The 19,855-nt window shown below is 40.4% G+C and overlaps 1 protein-coding gene and 1 long non-coding RNA gene across 2 annotated transcripts; both read left to right on the top strand.

Moving 5' to 3' along the window:
• The first annotated feature begins 1 nt into the window (after position 1).
• On the top strand, positions 2 to 1,652 carry LOC148592919 (uncharacterized). The gene is made up of 2 exons (XR_015913846.1): positions 2 to 476; positions 1,478 to 1,652. It is a non-coding gene; the product is annotated as an uncharacterized LOC148592919 (long non-coding RNA).
• A 2,009-nt stretch (positions 1,653 to 3,661) lies between these two features.
• Positions 3,662 to 12,904, top strand: TRPV1 (transient receptor potential cation channel subfamily V member 1). Its single transcript, XM_010224983.2, has 15 exons — positions 3,662 to 3,983; positions 4,529 to 4,695; positions 5,097 to 5,249; positions 5,506 to 5,646; positions 6,108 to 6,406; positions 7,077 to 7,253; positions 7,761 to 7,925; positions 8,205 to 8,300; positions 8,861 to 8,931; positions 9,605 to 9,770; positions 10,479 to 10,545; positions 10,696 to 11,012; positions 11,610 to 11,737; positions 11,966 to 12,081; positions 12,640 to 12,904. The coding sequence occupies exons 1-15, from the start codon at positions 3,694 to 3,696 to the stop codon at positions 12,804 to 12,806; spliced, it is 2,520 nt and encodes an 839-aa protein (XP_010223285.2). The 5' UTR covers positions 3,662 to 3,693; the 3' UTR covers positions 12,807 to 12,904.
• The last annotated feature ends 6,951 nt before the right edge of the window (positions 12,905 to 19,855 follow it).

Below are 19,855 nucleotides of genomic sequence, written 5' to 3'. Positions count from 1 at the left end.
TAATCAGGACTGCCTTATTTTCTTAGTAGGGAGGCTGTTCTGAGAACTTAATTACAGAGATGGATTAATTTCCATCTCCCTCCAGCCTTCCTCCATGCATCTGTTCTGTTCGGTGTTTATAGAACTATTGTCATAAATAGAATTTGTGAAGTGTGTGAAGTAATCGAAAGATTTTGTGAAAAGTCTGTTTTTGTTATGTGTTGTTTTCCTTCTTTTGTTTTCTAAAATATTTTTGTATCAGCAGATCTGTTTTCATTTTTATTATCAGCTCTTTCCACAGCTGTTCAACACTTACCCACTGTGACACTGCAGCTGCTGTCAAGGATGAAACTAGCTGTGTCCATTTGTGTGCAGAACGTAGTAAAATTTGGTCTGGCTTTAGATTGAAGTCATCTCTGGTACTTTTAGCAAAGTCAAGACTTTCTCTGACCTGCAGACAAGCCTTGTATACATCTTTAGGATCTAATCTACTGATGGTGAGTGAAGGGAGCTTTTAGTGGCAAAAATCTTTCTCAAGCACAGCATACAAAGCCTATACACTCATGTGTGGGTGCATGGATGCAAGCTCAAGAAAAAGGAATAATTTCCTTCTGATTTATTACTATACTCTTAATGATAGGCATTGACATCTCCTAATGAGCTTACACCCTTAAACCAGGTTCCTCCTGAGGTTATGATACTTCCTTCTTACCAGCATAGTACTGGAACTCTTGTAATGATTACTTGAGGTACTGTCTCCACAAGAAATAGGAGTCACAGAGAGGATGAGGGAGGCATCAAAGCTCAGGAAATAGCAGAAAACTTCTAAAGCATGTACATCAGAGCATGGTAAGACTGAAAGGAACTGAAGCCAGGAATGGGAGAAGAGGGGAAAGGAGCAGCTCGCTGGAAAAGGCCTCTCTTCAGCCTAGTCTTTGGCAGAGAGATCCTCTATACATGATGTATTTAACAACACTTGACACAATTTATTTTTTGAAAAAAAGATATTTTTTTGAAAAAAAAAACAATTACATGTATATTTTTAAATACTGCATAATAGGAACATGGAATGATAGAGTGGTCTAAGGATTTCTGTTATTGGATTCTTCTCTAACTCTGTTCAGAATCAGTATATCTGTAGGATATTTATCAAGATTTTATGCAGCCACCAAGAGCCTCCAGAGAAGCTGAAGGATTTCACAGAAGAGCTGTGGTGTACTTCAGAGAGCTTTGCAAAGTGAAGTGAAACTCTGATCCACAGAAACAGTTGTATTGTTTGGTGGTTTGAGTGTTTTTTTGCAGCTTGAGTGATTTTTCAGAGAGGAAATCTGAAGAGGAGTGCCCATTTACTAAATGCAATTATGGAGGGGAAAAGCAACACCAACATATTGCAATTCTTGTAAAAAGCTTTGCTAAGCCCCTGGGAATAGTAGCTACAGATGCTTCTGCTTCCAGAGTTGTTTTAATGATTTTATTACTGTATTCCCTGTTCTTCTAGTGAACTTCCCTTGAGTCAAAAAAATCAGCAACGCATAGAACAATTTTGTGGATGAAGAAGTGGAGAAGCAAGCTGTGAGATCTTTTTGGTCCAGGCGTGTAGGAGAAGGAATCTCCTGCATCAAATTCCTGTATATCAGAGGGTGCTTACTGAGACCGGAATATTTTGCAGAAGACAGGATTTTCTTCAGTATTTGTAAGTTCTTCATGTGTATTTGAATAGCAAGCTTGTTGGTTGTTTATAAGTTCTCTTTGGTATTTATCATTAGTTGTGGGTCAGTTAGATACTCTCAACAACAATATTTTCTTTTTTTTTTTTATTGTTCAAACTTTGATGTTCATAGGATTCAAAGAGTCAAATAGGTGGCACATTTTTTCGGATTAGAAAATCTTGTCCTTAATAACCTTCAAAATTCTTTGGTAAGATTATTTCCCTTGCAAATTCATGCCTCTGAGGAAAAGCAACTTTTTCTTTATTATACAGATGTTACTAACAGACTCTAGAAACAAAGCTCATATAGTGACTAAAACAAAACTGAGCAAACTGCCAGAGATCCAAGATTAACTTTATTCTCCTGTAGCATCTATTCCATAGAAAAGGGGTTGCTATGGAAAATTAAAGCATTTATCTCGACATTTTTCACTTGATCCACAGCAATTTGAGACCAAAAGAAGGATTACATATAGCTGTTTTCATACTTCTTTTTTTTTTAAAAAAAAATATATATTTATCTATTTTTATAACTTCTTCCCTAAACTAATTGTTCTTCTGTATTTTTAATATCAAATTCCAAATGAAAATATTTTTCTTATGCATAAGTTCTTATTTATAGAATAAATAAGATAACAAGATACAATGTTTTTCTTTGAGTGCTTCTTAGGATGCAAAGTACACAAAAGATTGGAGGTCACAACTTTATGCTGATTTGCTTCCATTACTCTAAATGTAAAAGTTTGCAAATTGATGTTTTCATTCCATGTACATTATTCAAAATTATAGAAAATGCAAATGTATGACAAATTTCATTGCCATCATACTTGCACTGGAAAATGTAACTGTGCCTTAGTAAATATTAATCCCACAGATCTGAAAATCAGGCTTTCATGTAATATGTAGATTTATTGACATTTCCTCAGAACATTTTTGTGAAGAGATCAGCTTGGAAGCATATTTGTGACATTGTATTCTCACTGAATGTAGAGAGAAGGTTATTGAACATTGCAATTGTTTTATAATTGAAAGCCTTTTCAAGATTTTATAACATCCTTCTGTTCACAGTAGTAAGATTTTCAAAGCAACCTAGGATTTAAAAGGGTGCTGAACAGCCTTAGAAAAAGTACTCCAAACGCCAGGAACAGGCAGTTCAGATATGATGTTGCTGTTTCCAGATTATTTTGCATTTAGTGGTATGAATATCAATGTGCGACTTCTTTAAAAGTTTGATAAGAAAGAAAAAAAATCTCTGCTCTGTCTTTATTATTGTATGTTTATCATCTTCTCTCAAAGTCGTTGTGGTTGTAAAAAGACAAGATCAGAGCTGTGGCTTTACAAAGACCTCTTATCTGTGGTAATGATTTCCTTTCTGTTTCCGTATCTCATGTCTGAGATGACACTAATCTCCCAAGAATCATACAGGCCAATTTTCATCTGGTACTGTAGTATCTCTGGTAAGGTCATTAGGTGATAACTTTCCTGCAGGAAACCCTTTGCACCCAGCATCACTGAGAAATGTTTATGGCACAAAACTCTCCCTCCATTTTTCTTCATATGCCAAATATGTTCTTGAAAATATCTTGTGGTACAAAACAGTTATCAGCTAGAGAAGAAAAGCAGGGATTGTTCTGGGTTGGAGATTGCTCAGGGTTTAACAGCAATAACAAGACTGTATTGGAGGCAGAGGAGGAGGCTCCAGTTTAAGCCAGAGAGCCAGCTCTGTAGGCTGGGCGGGGGGCTCTGTGCCATTTTCATTTGTTGTCTCTCTTATAAAATGGATAGAGGCAACAAGGAGTAACAAACAGTGGGGGAATAATGACCTGCCAGACTGCTCCAACTCTAGGCAAAGTGACTGTGCTTCTCAGTATCATTTCTGGGATGACAACAACCAATCCATTCCCTGCTGTTTCTGAAGAGAACCCCTAGGAAAAGGGAGACTCACAGGCTTGCAAGTGTTGACTTGAGTTGTTTGTGTGTTTTTTTCCACAGACTGCCTGTTCATCATGTCTTCCATTCTTGGGAAGATGAAGAAGTTTGGCAGCTCTGATGTGGAGGAATCTGACGTGACAGATGAACACACGGATGGGGAGGACTCCCTGCTGGAAATACCTGACCACCTCAACGCCAAGGTGCAGCCACCCAAAAGCAGCATCTTTGCAAGACGTGGGCGGTTCGTGATGGGAGATAGTGACAAGGATATGGCACCCATGGACTCCTTGTACCAGATGGATCACCTGATGGCACCTTCTATCATCAAATTCCATGCCAATTTGGAGAGGGGGAAACTTCACAAGTAAGTTTACCTTGTAAGATTTGGCTGTCATGAATGTGGTTTGACTGCTTCAGACTGTGTTTCTTAGTGCAGCATTTATTATTCCCACACTAGCGTGCTGGAATTCTGTTATTTTCACCACCATGGTGAGGAGAATATTCTATTGCATTAACTAATATCCTGCTGTTATATGTAAAAGTGATAATGGTTGTTGGCCTTTGACATCTCTGTGAAAATTCAGCCAATGGATGTTTCACCCAAAGATAGTGACAGGCCTTAGTAACTTGAGACTGTTCAGTGAATAATTCTGAATGAAAAAGTGAGTGTGTCTGGCTTCCAGGCCTGTAGTTACTGTCAGACTTCAGTACTTCTTCAAATACAGTTCTCAACTTTTCATCAACAAAACCAGAATTTTATGGGAACAATTATCATCTTGTAGACTTTGTAGATCTATGCACCAGTAGTGTTTGCTACTTCAAAAAAGCAAATGAAGCTTAGTGGTCTGCTTATTTGTAAAAGTTCTGCTTAATTCTAGTCTGTAAGTAACTGAAATTTACTCTTGTCAGGCTCCTATCTACTGATTCCATCACAGGCTGCTCAGAAAAAGCTTTCAAATTCTATGACCGCAGAAGGATCTTTGATGCTGTCGCCCAAGGCAACACGAGTGATCTGGATGATCTGCTACTTTATCTTAATCGGACCTTGAAGCATCTCACAGATGATGAATTCAAAGGTACCTTTTAGTGTCCTTTCCTTCTTCCCGTAGTGCTACTGAGATGGGAGAAAAAAAAGAAAAAGAAAGTGTAATTATGTTGAATGCAAAGTAACCACAAAAGCACTGAATGGTTGCGGTTGGAAGGGACCTCTGGAGATTATCTAGTCCGACTCCCCTGCTCAAGCAGGGAAGACCTCTAACCACAGAAGGACCTCTAATTGCAGGCGCTTCCCTCATTATTTGGGCAGCTTCTTGATTATGAATTTGGAAGACATTTTAGAAAAGTTGAAGAATTTTCCTGTGGAAATCCCAAATGGGCTTTCTTGTCTTTTCAAAAGATCCTCAGGAACTCTTGCATGCCTGAGACTCATGGTAGGTTTATAGTCAATTTTATATATCTGTAATCTTTTGTGTTACAGAACCAGAAACTGGAAAAACATGCTTATTGAAAGCCATGCTGAATCTGCATGATGGGAAAAATGACACTATTCCACTGCTACTGGATATTGCAAAGAAAACTGGAACTCTGAAGGAGTTTGTTAATGCAGAGTACACTGACAACTACTACAAGGGTAAGAGACACGGCCAATGCAATGAACACTTCCTAATGACTCTGAAGGTGGAGATGCCCTTTCTGATGTACACTGATTTATCCACAGGTTCAGGGAACTTGCATTTACTCTCTGTGCCATCTGACTTTGCTTAATTACAGAATTTTTCAGTGTGCAGAGCTGTTAGTTCCAGCCTTCTGTGTGGAGCTGACAGCCTGAAAGCTGTCAGTTGGTGTTACATGTGATAGATTTCTGTGTCTGATGAGTGTCTCTGTAGGCCAAACTGCGCTTCACATCGCTATTGAACGAAGGAATATGTACCTGGTGAAGCTCTTGGTCCAGAATGGAGCAGATGTTCATGCAAGAGCCTGTGGGGAGTTTTTCAGGAAAATCAAAGGAAAACCTGGCTTTTATTTCGGTATGAGTGAGCACAACATGTACTTTACTGATAATGTTATCCATATAATTATCTCAGATGTAAAGCTGTTCAGATAATACTGTTTACCTGGGCCTGGAGTCCTACAGGAAAGGTGGGATTCACAGAGCCACAGATGGGCCCTGGTGATGCTTAGTGTTCAGCTTGTTGTCTGCATCCATTTATTTCCTGAGTTCTATAGTCTTTGAAAGGTTGTAACCTTCTGCAAGCCCTCTTTTCAGGGCTTTTTTACCAGCGATTCTGTGGTGTTTCAGTTAAACCAAAGCAAATGCAGTTCTAACAGCTGTCTCAAGAGCTTATGCTGTATCAGAGAAAATGCTCACCTTGTTCTCCTCGTGGTGAAAGACGAAAACAGCACGGTCCCTTTTTAGTTTATGTATGTGAAGTAAAACTTGCCCATGTGCTGGTGTCTCTCACCACTCATTCCCATTTATTACCCCTAGGGGAGCTGCCTCTGTCCCTGGCTGCTTGCACCAACCAGCTCTGCATTGTGAAATTCCTCCTTGAGAATTCCTACCAGGCAGCCAACATCTCTGCTGAGGACTCCATGGGCAATACGGTCCTGCACACGCTGGTGGAGATTGCAGATAACACTAAGGATAACACCAAGTTTGTTACCAAGATGTACAATAACATACTGATCCTTGGTGCCAAAATTAACCCTCTCTTGAAGCTAGAAGAACTCACCAACAAGAAAGGGCTGACACCATTAACTCTCGCAGCCAAAACAGGAAAGATAGGGGTATGTGGGCACATGTATATCACTGTCCAACCACTGCACCAAATTATAGAGCACGTATAAAACATCTATATGAAATAGACAGATTTTTCGACTGCTTTTTGACTGATTTTTTGACTTGCATAGACCTTTTAGTTCATTCAATTCCTATTGATGCTGCAGTTTCACCTGCAGAATTTTGAAGTCCTAAAGGCTATGAAGTGTGCGTCTGTAAATGTCCAGCTTACATTATGCATGGATCACCATTATGCATGTGCCAGCCATGCTGGAAGAGAAAGGAATTCTCTCCTTTGTATCTGAGCTACGAAAGACATTGGACTTTTGACTGGCTTGTATAACCCACCCTCTGACAGTTCCTGTTTGCCATAAGTGCAAACTTGGAGACGTGTAACAAATGTCTCCGCATTTCTCTTTCCCTTCTGAAACAGGTGTAGTCAGCATAAGTGGTAGAAAGCAAAGAGAGAGACAGACATATTCTTGTTTTTCGTGCCCCAGAAAACACTGACAAAATTGATACTGCTTAGTTCAGACTCTGTTCTTTGCAGTTCTCCAGTAAGTTGACTTCAGGACAGTTAAACTAGGGAGAAATTAGCTTTGCCCTTTTATGGAAAAACTGAGGAATTTAAATTGCACTAGCACTGAAATGTTGGTTATATTTTTCTTTTGCAATTAGATTTTCTCTTACATCCTCAGACGAGAGATGAAAGATCCAGAATGCAGACACTTGTCAAGGAAGTTCACCGAATGGGCCTACGGACCGGTCCACTCATCTCTTTATGACCTGTCTTGCATAGACACATGCGAGAAAAATTCAGTGCTTGAGATCATTGCCTACAGCAGTGAAACACCAGTGAGTATGCACCTCTTCAGCATTTTCTTCATGGGGTGGGACTAGGGGAGAGGTCTATATTCCACATGATGCATCTTTTTAAAGATCTTGCCCTTCTGGCAGGGTGATGTGCTAATGTCACTCAGTGCAGTTTGTATTTCCCCAGGCTTGGAAGCAGTGGTTGAGTGCGGGTTATGCCCAGGAGATTTGCAGTCTCTTGTCATCCTTTTCTGGGGTCTGTGTCATTTCCTGCCATTTCTTCCTCCTTCTTGCATCCTTCTCCTGTGATGAAACAGCTTGTAGTGTCTAGAACAGGAAACTGGGTAGCTGGAACTGTTCCAGCTGTCCCTGTTTCTGCTTCCAACTGTGCACAAGTCAGTTTGCCTAATTTCTATAAAACTGCAATCTCCATTCTTGAGTTAAAGGTTATCAGAGGGAACATTTGCTGAAGATGACTAGTATTTGCTGTTTTCAAACCCCATTAGATACTGATCCTGTCAAGGTTCTCCTCTTTGTCATTCCAATCAGAACCGGCATGAGATGCTGCTGGTGGAACCTCTCAACAGGCTGCTGCAAGACAAGTGGGACCGGTTTGTCAAACACTTATTTTACTTCAACTTCTTTGTCTATACCCTGCACATCATCATCCTCACTGCAGCTGCCTACTACAGACCTGTGGAGAAGGGGCAAAAGGTATGTTACTGCTGTCACATATCAGTGGAATGAGCCAGTGTATGATACCCCAAATCTGCCTGCCATTTGAAGGCGTGCTCCTAGGGTCAGTTTTCCTTCTTTCATAAAGGTAAGAGGGAAATTTTGACCCTGCTTGCTTCCCAGTCCTGCTTCCTTTCCGCAGCACATTAGAAGCTTAACCTATTCCTCAGGCAATGTAGACACTTTCAACTGCTTGAAAGGACAGGTGTTTTCTATCTCCACCTCTGCTGAACATTTTTATATTCCTGTCTTATACAGCCTCCATTCACGTTTGGTCACAGCACTGGGGAATATTTTCGAGTGACTGGAGAGATCCTGAGTGTACTGGGAGGTCTCTATTTTTTTTTCAGAGGGGTAAGATATTTGAAAGTTTTCCTTTGTGTTGTTTGTGTAGGTGGAGGTGAGATCCAAAATCACCTTTCCCATTCATTAGAAAAGATTGCTAGGATAATGCACGTCTTAGTCAAAAACTTCAGTGTTTTCCTCTCAGTAGGGCTTTATCTATTGCATGGAAAGGAAGATCCTAAGAATTCAAGGAGCACCGGGTAAATATCAGTTGGCCAAAGCTTAAGAATGGCTTTATGTTACAAATAACTAGATCTACATTAAAGATTTCCTATCTTAGCTTAGATCACCCTGCTTCCTCTTGGCAGTCAGTGAAGAGTGTACAGTGAATATGATAAGATCATGGGTCCTCTTATGGAGCCACTGACTGAACAGGTTGCTGCCTTTAAAAGAGGCCCCAGGTACCAGAGAGAACTCAGGAGTCCTCAGTGAACACTGCACCAGTGTCACTCTTCAGCTATTCTTGTGCGATCAGCAGTCCAGGGTCTTGTTGGTGCATTTACATGGGGTATTTACTCACTGTTTGGATGCAAAACTGGTATTCATTCCTTTTCTATTTTTCTTTCCAGATACAGTATTTTGTGCAGAGGCGTCCATCATTTAAGACACTGATAGCTGACAGCTACAGTGAGGTTCTTTTGTAAGTTTCAATATTTTTGATTGTGTTTCGGCATGAAACAAAGGAGTGCATGATATCTGTAGCTTTGTCTGAAGCCAGTTCCAAAAGGTAGAAGCTTTGCTATAATTTCCTGGGCAGCTGGAAGCAGCTGTCAGTGGATATTGTAGCATTTAAAAGAGAGAGTGTGGGCCAGTAATGTACTTTGGAGATAAAGCAAGTGATGGTCTCAGAAGTTTAGTAACTGGCTCATGCAGCAGAGTTAGGAATAGATCTCCAGGTTAACTGACTTGCAATCCAGTGTGTGTGCTGGATGTGCAGGAGTCCTCTTGTTTCTAAAAGGAGCTTTGCCTCTCCATAATTTAGACCCTTTGCTTTCCCAGCTGGATGGCAACTAAATGTGACAACTTCATGGAATGGTGCAGCGCTTCATAGAAAGAGAGCGCCAAAGAAATGTGTGTGTCTTCAGGGACCCTGCTTCCCTGCAGTCACAAGGAAGGACAAGAATGAGACTACAGAAGTTTGTAAAAGAAATTGTAGGGTTTGTAGAAGGGAAAGAGTGAAGGGAGGAGAGGCATTTTCTGCCAGGGCTCCTGTGTGTTTTGGAGAATCCCTGATTCTGCTGCATGCATCATGGTACTCCTCCATTCACGCTACCTGTGGCTGACTCAGCATTCAGACTGCGCCTGTCTTTCAGCTTTGTTCACTCCCTGCTCCTCCTGAGCTCTGTGGTGCTGTACTTCTGTGGCCAGGAACTCTACGTGGCCTCCATGGTCTTCTCCTTGGCTCTGGGCTGGGCTAACATGCTGTACTACACCCGTGGCTTCCAGCAGATGGGCATTTACTCTGTCATGATTGCAAAGGTCAGTCCAGTGAATGGGTAGTGAGGCCAGCTGAGTGCTCAGGTCAGGAAACTCTTGCCAACACCCTGAAGAGAGAAGTAGCAATATGTACCTCCAGGTGACATTAAGAAGGCTCACATCACTCAACTACACTCGGCCATGATTTTCTGATCAAAGAGGTCACGTTTAAAGTCATGTAGAAAAACACCTGTTTCTCATCCATGCCCTTTAAAACAGTCTTGATTCACTGTATTCAAAATAACCCTACAGTTGGGTAGATTTGAATGTAAGAAGACTCAGAACAGTGCAGATTTTGTCTAGCATGAAATAGCACAGCTTTCTACCAGCTGATACTTTCCTTAGGAGCATGTAGAATGTTACAAAACAGAGCAATTAGCTAATAGGCAGTAGCAACCTAATGAAGCTCTGCAGAAGATTTAACCAACTAGCCCAAGAGAGGTACAGAGAGACAGCTTTCACACTGTGGTTTATATTTACAAAGATGAAGCTATTTGGCATGCATATGTGTGTAAACAGTTGCGTGAATAATGGAGAAAAATGTTTTCTGTATTAAAATTGATTACGTCATCTGGATAAACAAGTTTATTGGACGAACGGCAAGTTCACAGCAAATGTCTTCTTGAGCTGAAGCAGTGTTTTCTACCAGTCTTTGTTGCAGTTTATATGCAAGTTTTAAGAATATAAAAATGTTCTATTTCCATGTTGCAGATGATCCTTAGAGATTTGTGTCGCTTCATGTTTGTCTACCTAGTATTCCTCTTGGGATTTTCCACAGGTAAGGTGATATTTGGAGTTACTTCTTGCTGTGTCAGAATCAGCCAAAGGGAATATTTTATAGAGGAATTTTGTAACTATGAGTGAAGACAATGTCCAGTAAAGATTCTGTCTTATTTTATGCCATAATTTTTATTTATTTATTCAATAGCTGTGGTGACTTTAATTGAAGATGACAATGAAGGGCAAAATACCAGTAGTGCTGACTATACCCGATCCTGCCATCCTAAACGAAGCCGTACTTCCTATAACAGTCTGTATTATACTTGCTTGGAGCTTTTCAAGTTCACTATTGGGATGGGGGACCTGGAGTTCACTGAGAACTACAGGTTCAAATCTGTGTTTGTCATCCTTTTGGTTCTCTATGTCATCCTTACTTACATCCTCCTGCTCAACATGCTTATTGCTCTGATGGGAGAAACTGTGAGCAAAATTGCACAGGAGAGCAAGTGCATCTGGAAACTCCAGGTATTTTGGTTCTATGAGGAATTAGGTTCTTTGTAGAATTAGGGTGTGGGGCATAAGAAAATCACAGAGAGTTTGTAAGAACTGGCTTATGTCTAAATAACAGATTTCTTCTTATTTCTGATTCACCTAAACAGATCCCCTCCAAAAAAGCAAACTGATTTCTTTCCCATGCATATCTGATGTTTTGCCTGAGCAGATGTTCTCAGTGTTCCACAGATGTTCAGAATTTAAGAAAAGAAGTACTTTTGTAATTAGATGACTTATTTGGGCATTGATGATGGAAAGTCCTGGTGAAAGTATGAAGACAGGGTTTATGCAAGAGTAGGGTAGGGAGTGGAGGGGAAGGAAGAAGTCGTTTTCCAGAGTCTCAGACAAAGCCACATCCGTCTTTCTTTTGAGTAAGAAAGAGAACTTGATAGTTCTAACTTAAGGGCAGTAATTCATCATTTTAAATGTTCATAGAGATAATGCTTAGTGATGGATATGGTACTTGTTCTAAGATGATATTAATGGTAAAATCTGAAGGTTTCTTTTATAAAGGGTTTGCATGACTTGAAATAGCAACTTCTCAGTGCTTTTCTTTCTCTTACCTGCTAGAGAGCCATCACAATCCTGGATATTGAAAACAGCTACCTGAATTGTTTGAGACGCTCATTCCGATCTGGGAAGCGAGTCTTGGTGGGGATCACACCCGATGGCCAAGATGATTACAGATGGTGCTTTAGGTAATCTTCTGTGTTAAATGAATCCTTTATGGGCAAACAACTATAACATTGAAGTCTTTGAAAATGGTAATGGGAAGCAGAACTCTTCCTTTGGGTCTCTCCTCTGAACAGTTAACACTGTCTGCTGTACTCACCTTGCCTGGGATGTGGCAATATGAGATATAAACTTATCCTGAAGTTGTTTGTTGATCCTTAGAGTAGATATTCCTTTTGTCCTTCTCTCCCCAGAGTTGATGAAGTGAACTGGTCCACGTGGAATACTAATCTGGGCATAATCAACGAAGACCCTGGGTACTCTGGGGAACTCAAACGAAATCCCAGCTACTCTATTAAGGCTGGCCGAGGTGAGGGTTGCAGGGACTTAGATCCTGGAATGGACTGCACACTGATAACAGAAGAGCACAGGTTAATTTTTAGAGGGCAGTCACTTTATACACTCACTAATGATAATGGCTGTAGCTAATTTAATGGCTTTTTCAATCAGTGCAAAATACAAAGGATGAAGTGGACTCATTATTCACTTAGCAATTCTATTCTTTGGAATAAAGGCCCTGGGGATTCTTTATTCAGATTGTAGATTTCGAAAGGCAGATAATGAGAGTAAATCCTGAGGAGTAGCACAGCGTCTAATGGCAGGCAGATATCCAAGAGGCTGCCTAGAAGCCCCAGATTCTCTAGTTTGGGAGCTCAGCACTCAGCACAAAAGTGTTCAACCCTAAAATCAACCTCTGCTGTGCTTCCTGTCTCAATATGGAAAACTTATGGAATAGTATTGGGGGGAATGTAAACATAAAGTCTTTTTTTCCTGTTTCTTTCTTTTTCATTGGCTTTCTGTTCAAACCACTGGTATATCCTCTTGTTTCTGTGGAGGGGAAAAAACCAACCATTCCTTTCCTTTCTAGTTTCAGGAAAAAACTGGAAAACACTGGTTCCTCTTTTAAGGGATGGAAGCAGGAGAGAAGAGACACCAAAGCTACCAGAAGAAGTCAAATTAAAACCCATTTTGGAACCTTATTATGAGCCAGAAGACTCCGAGACATTGAAGGAGTCACTTCCAAAGTCAGTGTAATTGTAGTTTGTTTATAGAAGAGATTATTCTAGTTGCCTGTATTGGTACTTAAAAGCACAGAATTAGAGCACGTGGTTCATAAGAACAGAGATTTATGGAGAAAGTTCAAAGGAAATTACTATATGGAAGGAATATATGCTAAATAAACTATTTGCTCTTTAAGCTCATGTCTATATTGTTATCTTTAATAATCTGCAAAAAATGGCTATTTAGTACTTGGTTTAAGCTGATGAAGTATGAGAAACACTTTGCACAAAAGGAAATAAATTAAGAATTTCCCACACTTGAGAGTTTTCAATAAGGGAGTGATTCCTTTTTCTCCTGCAGATTTTCCAGATTTCATCTATTTCTTTTACTCTTTCAAATTGCTCTCATGCATTTTTTTTTTTTTTGAAGAGACTGCGTTCTCCCCTGAGTCATCAGCTGTCACTATGGCATGAAGGACTGTGTTGCCCAGGGAATACTAGGAAGATTGGCATTTGCATCATTAGCTGACAGGAGCTTCCCTGGGTATTCTCCTGTTGATCGTATGGAAACAACATAAGCACCTCTACAAAAATGGCCATCATGGCCATCATTTGACAACCCCAAACACAGATTTTCTATGTTCTTCTTGCTTTTAGACTTTTTTTCCCATATTTTAAAAAGAATTTGTGTGAGAAAATACAGGCCCCAATTTCGTGACACAAGAACAAATATATTCTATGAAATTTTAAATGTTGGATGGTTAAATCAATGAAATAAATTTTATGCTTACAGTGTCTGAGTAAACTCCAGAATTCAGTTATTACTACTGAGGCTAAAGGATCTCAAATTTGACATTCATTTAGATAACAGATGAACTTTGCACAAAGTAAGAAATAGTGGTTATAGAAAATATGTATTTCAAAGGTCAGATTTATAATAATGTATAACGGTAATCTAAGCATCAGAAACTTTTTGTTCTTGACTTTAATAGCAACAGGAGGAGGAAAGATCTGATGTTGCAAATCAATCTGGCTTGATATACACAGGACCAGGAAAACTGTCAGAAAATAGGCAGACGTTCAAAATTACAGACAGGAACTCTGGAAAGAGAAAAGAATAGGAGGGACTTCTACATCCTCACAAAAAGTTTCTACGAAAAGGATTTAAGGGTAAGAAAATTTGTCTTATTGCAACTTATAACTGGCCAAGGATTGTAGTGCTGGGTATCAGCAAAGCACTAAGACTTAGCAGCCTTTAATGTGCAAGTACAGGCAGGGTGCGAATGCAAGTGTCTTTATGCCAGCAGTTTTAAAGCATGAGGTTGAGTCTGAACTTGTGCACTGTTCCTGGGACTCCACTTGAGGTTCAGAAGTGTTAAATTACTTCTGCAAAACTGCACCAGAATGCACAGCCCTTTGCCAGAGAGAGCCGTTTGCCTGGCCCGCGATGTGTCAAAAGCCTGTGGTGAGAGAACATCCACATGAGTCACGGCACTTGAAAAGGGGTGGTGTGTGTGCTGGAGGGGCCAGCAACAGGTTATTGAGAAAATTGGAAACCAAAGAAATAGAAAGCCCGTAAAAGTCAGTTTCAACAACACATCCTATAATTTTTCTGCCTTAGTAAGGTATTGAAACATTCACTCTTCTTAAAGAGAAGCAATTAATATATTTACATACACAGTACCTGCTACTGCTCACATTATTAAATGAAATATTGTTTGAAGCTATTGTATTTATAGCAGTGGGATTTCTCACAGTGCTTCTTTTTCCTCAAGTATTATAGAAATGCATCTCAACAATGCATCCTCTTCTAGGATCTAGCTGCTTTATTTGAAATAGTAGCACCATCTAGAGGACTAAGAATCCCTGTTTCTTTAATCAACATAATTCAGGACATATATCATTTTATTTCATAGAGTTTGCAGAATGTAACCATAAAAATTGTCAAAGCAGTTGAAAGAATTCCTTTCAAAAATCCATAATTGAAACCCAACAAGCTATTCGTCTTTTACTCTGGTGAGAAGAAGAACACAAGGATGTTTGAAGTTCAGTTTTGTGCATCTCTAAAGACTTGTGAGGGCTACATCGTTAGCTTCTTAGCTTGCACCTTGGGAATGACAGGCAGCACTGCCCCTAGTACAGATAGGAGGAGAAAAGAGACAGAAAAAGAATGATAGGATCATTCTTCTCAGCATTTATTATTATTTGGTGTTTATGGAGTCTCCTGTAGTTTTGCCAAGAGAGGGGTTAGTTATGACCTGAAGGCAAACGCTGGTGCTGCTAACACAAGCAGATCTTTACTATGCTAATCCCAACCACTTCATGACTGAGCTGCTCCCTGGGCAGTGGCCACAGGTGCCTGCACTTAGTGCAGGAATTGGAGTGAGTCAGGTGGAGATGACTGCACGAACAGGTGGAGAAGGAGCACAAAAATGGAGAAAGGGAGATGGTGCTTTTCCTTGGCAGTGAGGAAGTGGTAGAAACTGGGGCCTAAGATCAGCCTCTCTTATTTTTTTTTTCTCTTACATATATTTGAATAGTTTCTGTGAGCCCTAGCCATGAATTGGGGCACTGCTGTGCAAATGCAAAATAGAAATGTGGGATTTTTTTTTCTCCCTCAAAGCTAGCAGCTCAGCTATGAAAGACAAGACAAGAGCAGATTAGAGACAGGCTGAGGAGTGCCATGGGCAGTACTGCTCATTGGGATAGGCAAAGGTCTTGGGGCATCACAGCTGCATCTGGAGGAATCTGAATTTAGCAAATTTAATTAAATGCCTGGCTGCTGGGTAATTTTGACAGTGCTAGTATGGTGCTATTTCTTCAGAATACCAGATTCTTTTGCTTCTCCTGAGGGAAAGAAAGTGACAACAAATAAGCTGCACGTATAGTGACACAGTTGCAGAGAAGATGCTTGTGATGGAGGGTGACTGCGCTTCCCTGTCCTCTGGTGACTGTGACTATCTACCATGGCAGGAGTCCTTGGGGAATCAAAAATCCAGGTAGGACTGTCAAGCAAACGTACGTAGCAATATTGCTAGAGAGGCTGGCTTCCCCCTGGAGTCTGGACTGTACCAACTGTTCAGTGATATCCCAGTAATATTTTCCAGGAAAATATGTACAGCCTAATACATATCTCTATTGCTCAGCTGTCCACAATAATCTCTTATCTCATAGTATGCCTAATACTTACATATTTGCAGTCGCCATTCAGTTGTCTGGATGGAAGTGACAAGCTCTCCATAGAGGTGTAGCAGTTCACAGATACAATCTTATAATGAGTTTAACTTTAAGAGTGAATGAATTGGGGAGATAATGTTACTGAATCTCTTAATGCACAACCAGGAATACACTGTTTAATTTTGCTAGCTGCAGTCTCTGCATCCGAAAATGTGTTTTTTAACTATTTGCTTGGCATATTGCATGGTGTATATGTCCAAAATTGTTATTTTCGGTCCGCTGTCTCTCGAAGTCCCCTATCTTTCACATTTTAGAGTGAAAACAGTTAAACAGAAAGTGAGAATTTTGGCAAGATCTGAACAACAAATAAGGAATGATGTGATGAAAATTCAGGTACAGTTATTAAACAAATCTTTTGTAGAACTGACTAAAAATGTTCACAGTTTTTTGTCTAGCACAACACTTGTATGAACTGCTGTGAAAACAGCAGCACACTTCTCTTCGAATCCAGGATCAGACTCATTTTTTGTAATATGAGAAACTGAAAGAGAAATAGTAACACTGATAAAGCAATAGCTAAGCAATAGTTATTTAATTATTTTTTTCCCTTATGCAGTTTGTGCAAAATGCCCCAGGAAGCGTTAAGGATCAAGGTCAATTTATCGATTTAAGATGTACAGACGGGTTTCCTTTTTTTTTCTGCTGCTCTGTTTTCTGGTGGCATAAAAAGATCTGTTGCAAGGGAGACAACTGGCCACTTATAGTTAACTGAAGAGGAATCAATAACACAAACCCTTTCAATACTGGGGCCTGAATGTATGAAGAAAATCTAACTCCTAAAAATCAAGAGTTCAGTGTCAGAAAACAGGCCCATAAGATGGAGAAAACTCTGCCTTGCTATGTTGCCTGTGGATTGCTGTCTGTGTTTATGCTCTCAGCACCAGTGTAGCACAGCAGCACACCGTTTGACCTTCCTTTCCTTATATCTGGTTTCAAGTTTGCTGGAAAAATCTATGGGAAAATGGTAATATCTTATGCTTCTCATCATGCCCTACTGAAGTACCTCTTCATGTGGCTCTTCGACATAAGCTATGCTGCTAGCATCAAATGCATACGCATTCTTTTAAGCCCAAAGTCTGTCTGTGATCTCTTGCACACTCCCCACAACAGAACAACAATTCTGAAATCTTTTCTACAGAAATGAAGAGAATTTAAATGCACAGTGAAAAATCATGGAGTTGTTTGTGAATCAATTAAACATTAAGCTCAGGGGAACTGGCTGATACTGGTGGTTGGCATGCAGTATTTTAATATTTAAGCTTTGGATTATTTTTAAGGCATCAGGGGAACAGTATGCTGGCAATAAATAATTTACAATTATTCTCCCTATTACCCATTAATGTTAAAAATACTTTTTAGACAATGCTTTTCCTCTTAGTGGGTCCCTGTCAGGGTAGCAAAAATCAGAGAAGAGAATATCTGAATATCTTCCTAAAGCGAGTTTTATTCTGATCATGTCACGTAACAGCAGAACAGCTAATGCAGCTCTGACTCCCTGATGTCAGATGGCAGATCTCCAAATGCTCAATCCCTCCCATCTGGGGCTTCCTTCATCTTGCTCATTTTAGTTTCTAGCAAGTCTAGCGCTTGTTAGAAAAACAAAATAATGAATGCCAAATAGGCTGCAAATGTGCTGCTTACTGGTACTGTGCAGACTATTCAAAACTAACATTTCAAGCCATTTTTCATCAGAGGCCTGTGCCAAGGTATTAATGTTTCTGACCTTTATGGCGTCTCTATTAGTAACTGGTAAAAAGCAGCATAAACATTATTGTTTGAAGCCCTTTTGACATTGAAGCAGCTGGTAACTGTTGTAAAACTCTGTGAAATGATCTACGCAGCTTATTGCAAAACCCTCCGTGGCTTCTGAAAAATGTGGGCCTTGTCAGAAACCCCAGGGTGGAACAGGTCTGGGAACATAAAGGGTAAGCGGGTTAATGATTAAAACCATAAGGAAATGTTTGCACAGATGTAACTTACTGTAGTTCTGCCTCGCTTCCTGCCTCTTAAGTCTGCACTTAAAAATAACTCGGCTGAAGCTCACAACACTGATATCCAACATGTGCTGTTCTTATCTGTTTTCAGGAGGATTAGTCGGAAACAGTCTGGGCTTGCGCTTCCCAAGTCTGAGAATTGCAAAGAAAAGGCCCCACTTTGGTACAGTAAGTCAAGACTGTCCTTACAATGGAGTGAGATGCTGTTAATCCAGTGTGAGACCTCCAAGCATGTGAACTGTTGCAGCTCTTGTACTTGTCTGCACCTCTTCCCAGGCAGGTTTGATGAAGGGGTTGGACTCTCTTGCTGTAGTTTCTCCTGTGTTTTTTCTTTCGGGTACCTGGCATTGCGTAAGAAACAGGCCCCACTGCTAGGTCCTGTATCCTGCTAAGCCAAGCAGATGTGGGGCCTTTCAGGTCTAGCTGCTTTCAGAGTTCAAGGTACTGTTTGCTGCCAAATTCAGCTTCTCTCTCTTTACCAGAGGAGTTTCTTAACCAGTCTGGTACTGTGGTTTAGATGAGAGTTAAAAGAAGAATCCTCAGTTGCACCTTTACGCATTTTTTTTTTTAATTACTTTGCCTATTTTCACATGTGGCTCTCCAACCTCAGAATATCTTAAATTAAACAGCTGACCTGCACGTAGGAGTCCATCAGAGCAGCTGTCTGGATATCATAGGGTACTACCAGGCACAGTCACTGGGCAAGATGTGTCCCGCCTTCCTGGTGCAAGGTTGGGAGTGTATCATCATACATCTGCCTAGGGCAAAGCAGGATGTACACTCAGCACATCAGACCAAAGATCTTCCTGGGGCAAAATTAAGCTGGTCCAGGCATAGCCCGTTTCATCACGCCGCTTCTGGGAAGCAAATTCACTTCCAGAGACAGGGCAGTGCTCCCTCGTGCTTCACACTGCAGGTTTGACTTTGTTTTGAGGCAAATATTCTTGCTTCCTGAAACACTTACCATGATCCTTTTCTCTCTCTCTCTCTCTCTCTTTTTTTTTTTTTTAACCTCGTGTGTTTTGCCATAACACACCATAAACTAGGTGTGACGTGAAGGGACGTCATTGGCAACCCAAATGCGCGTGCGCAGCAGTTTTCTTTTGAAAACAGTGCGTAAACTGCAGAGGGCTGTGGTTGCTTTAGACACTCTCCTGCTGCCATTAAGTCATCTTTAAGCGACTCGGCTTTAGTAACGCTTTGGTACATAATTATTGCACACGTGTGTGTGTCATCCCAGCTTGGCAGCTATGAAGTAAAGAGTTTGTTGTCTGGCGAGTTTCTCTCAACTGCCTAATTTGCAATGCAACAGGTCCGGTAAGACTGCAGTGCTCCTGCACTGCGCTTCTGTGCTTGCCGTCAGATGGGAAAACCACTCCACTGAAGGAGGGTGTCTTTGCGTTTTTTGGGACATTTTTGAGCCTGATTATAGCTTTATTGCTTTAGCAGATTAGCGCCTTTGGATGTTGCCACATCATCAGCAGGATCCTGCCTCTGGTGCCTTTTCTATGCTTGAATGCAAGTTTCCTCACCATGGTAAGTTGTTTGAGTGCTGCTGGGAGTGCTTGGGTAGGTGTGATGCTCTTGTAGAGGATGAAATCTTAAGAAGAGAAAGGCTAAACCTATCTTTCAGCTAGAGAAGGCTGCTCTGTTATGCTTCTAGCTATTTTTCTAGCTTACTAATCTTTCTCCTGATCTGTGTCCCATTGCCAACATTCAGAAGTGGGAGAAAAAAAAAAGATAATTGCCTTCATATTTTTTTCATTTTGATGCACTGTACCTTTTTCTAATTTCTGTGCTAAGAGGATCCAGAATATACTGTCATACAAATTTACTTAAAATACTATTTTTA

The sequence above is a fragment of the Tinamus guttatus genome, unplaced genomic scaffold (genome assembly GCF_059628265.1).
Source record: "Tinamus guttatus ecotype Peru unplaced genomic scaffold, ASM5962826v1 Tinamus_guttatus_pri_ptg000480l, whole genome shotgun sequence".
Classification (NCBI taxonomy): Eukaryota; Metazoa; Chordata; class Aves; order Tinamiformes; family Tinamidae; genus Tinamus; species Tinamus guttatus.
The sequence above is the reverse complement of the archived record's forward strand: the minus strand, read 5'-3'. Positions and strand labels throughout refer to the sequence as shown.

Excerpts from the sequence above, each read along its gene's own strand:
- TRPV1 (XM_010224983.2), top strand. The coding sequence starts at position 3,694 with ATGTCTTCCATTCTTGGGAAGATGAAGAAGTTTGGCAGCTCTGATGTG. Across the intron at positions 3,984-4,528 it reads GAGAGGGGGAAACTTCACAA|GCTCCTATCTACTGATTCCA; the intron begins GTAAGTTTACCT and ends TACTCTTGTCAG. Across the intron at positions 8,301-8,860 it reads TCTATTTTTTTTTCAGAGGG|ATACAGTATTTTGTGCAGAG; the intron begins GTAAGATATTTG and ends TTTTCTTTCCAG.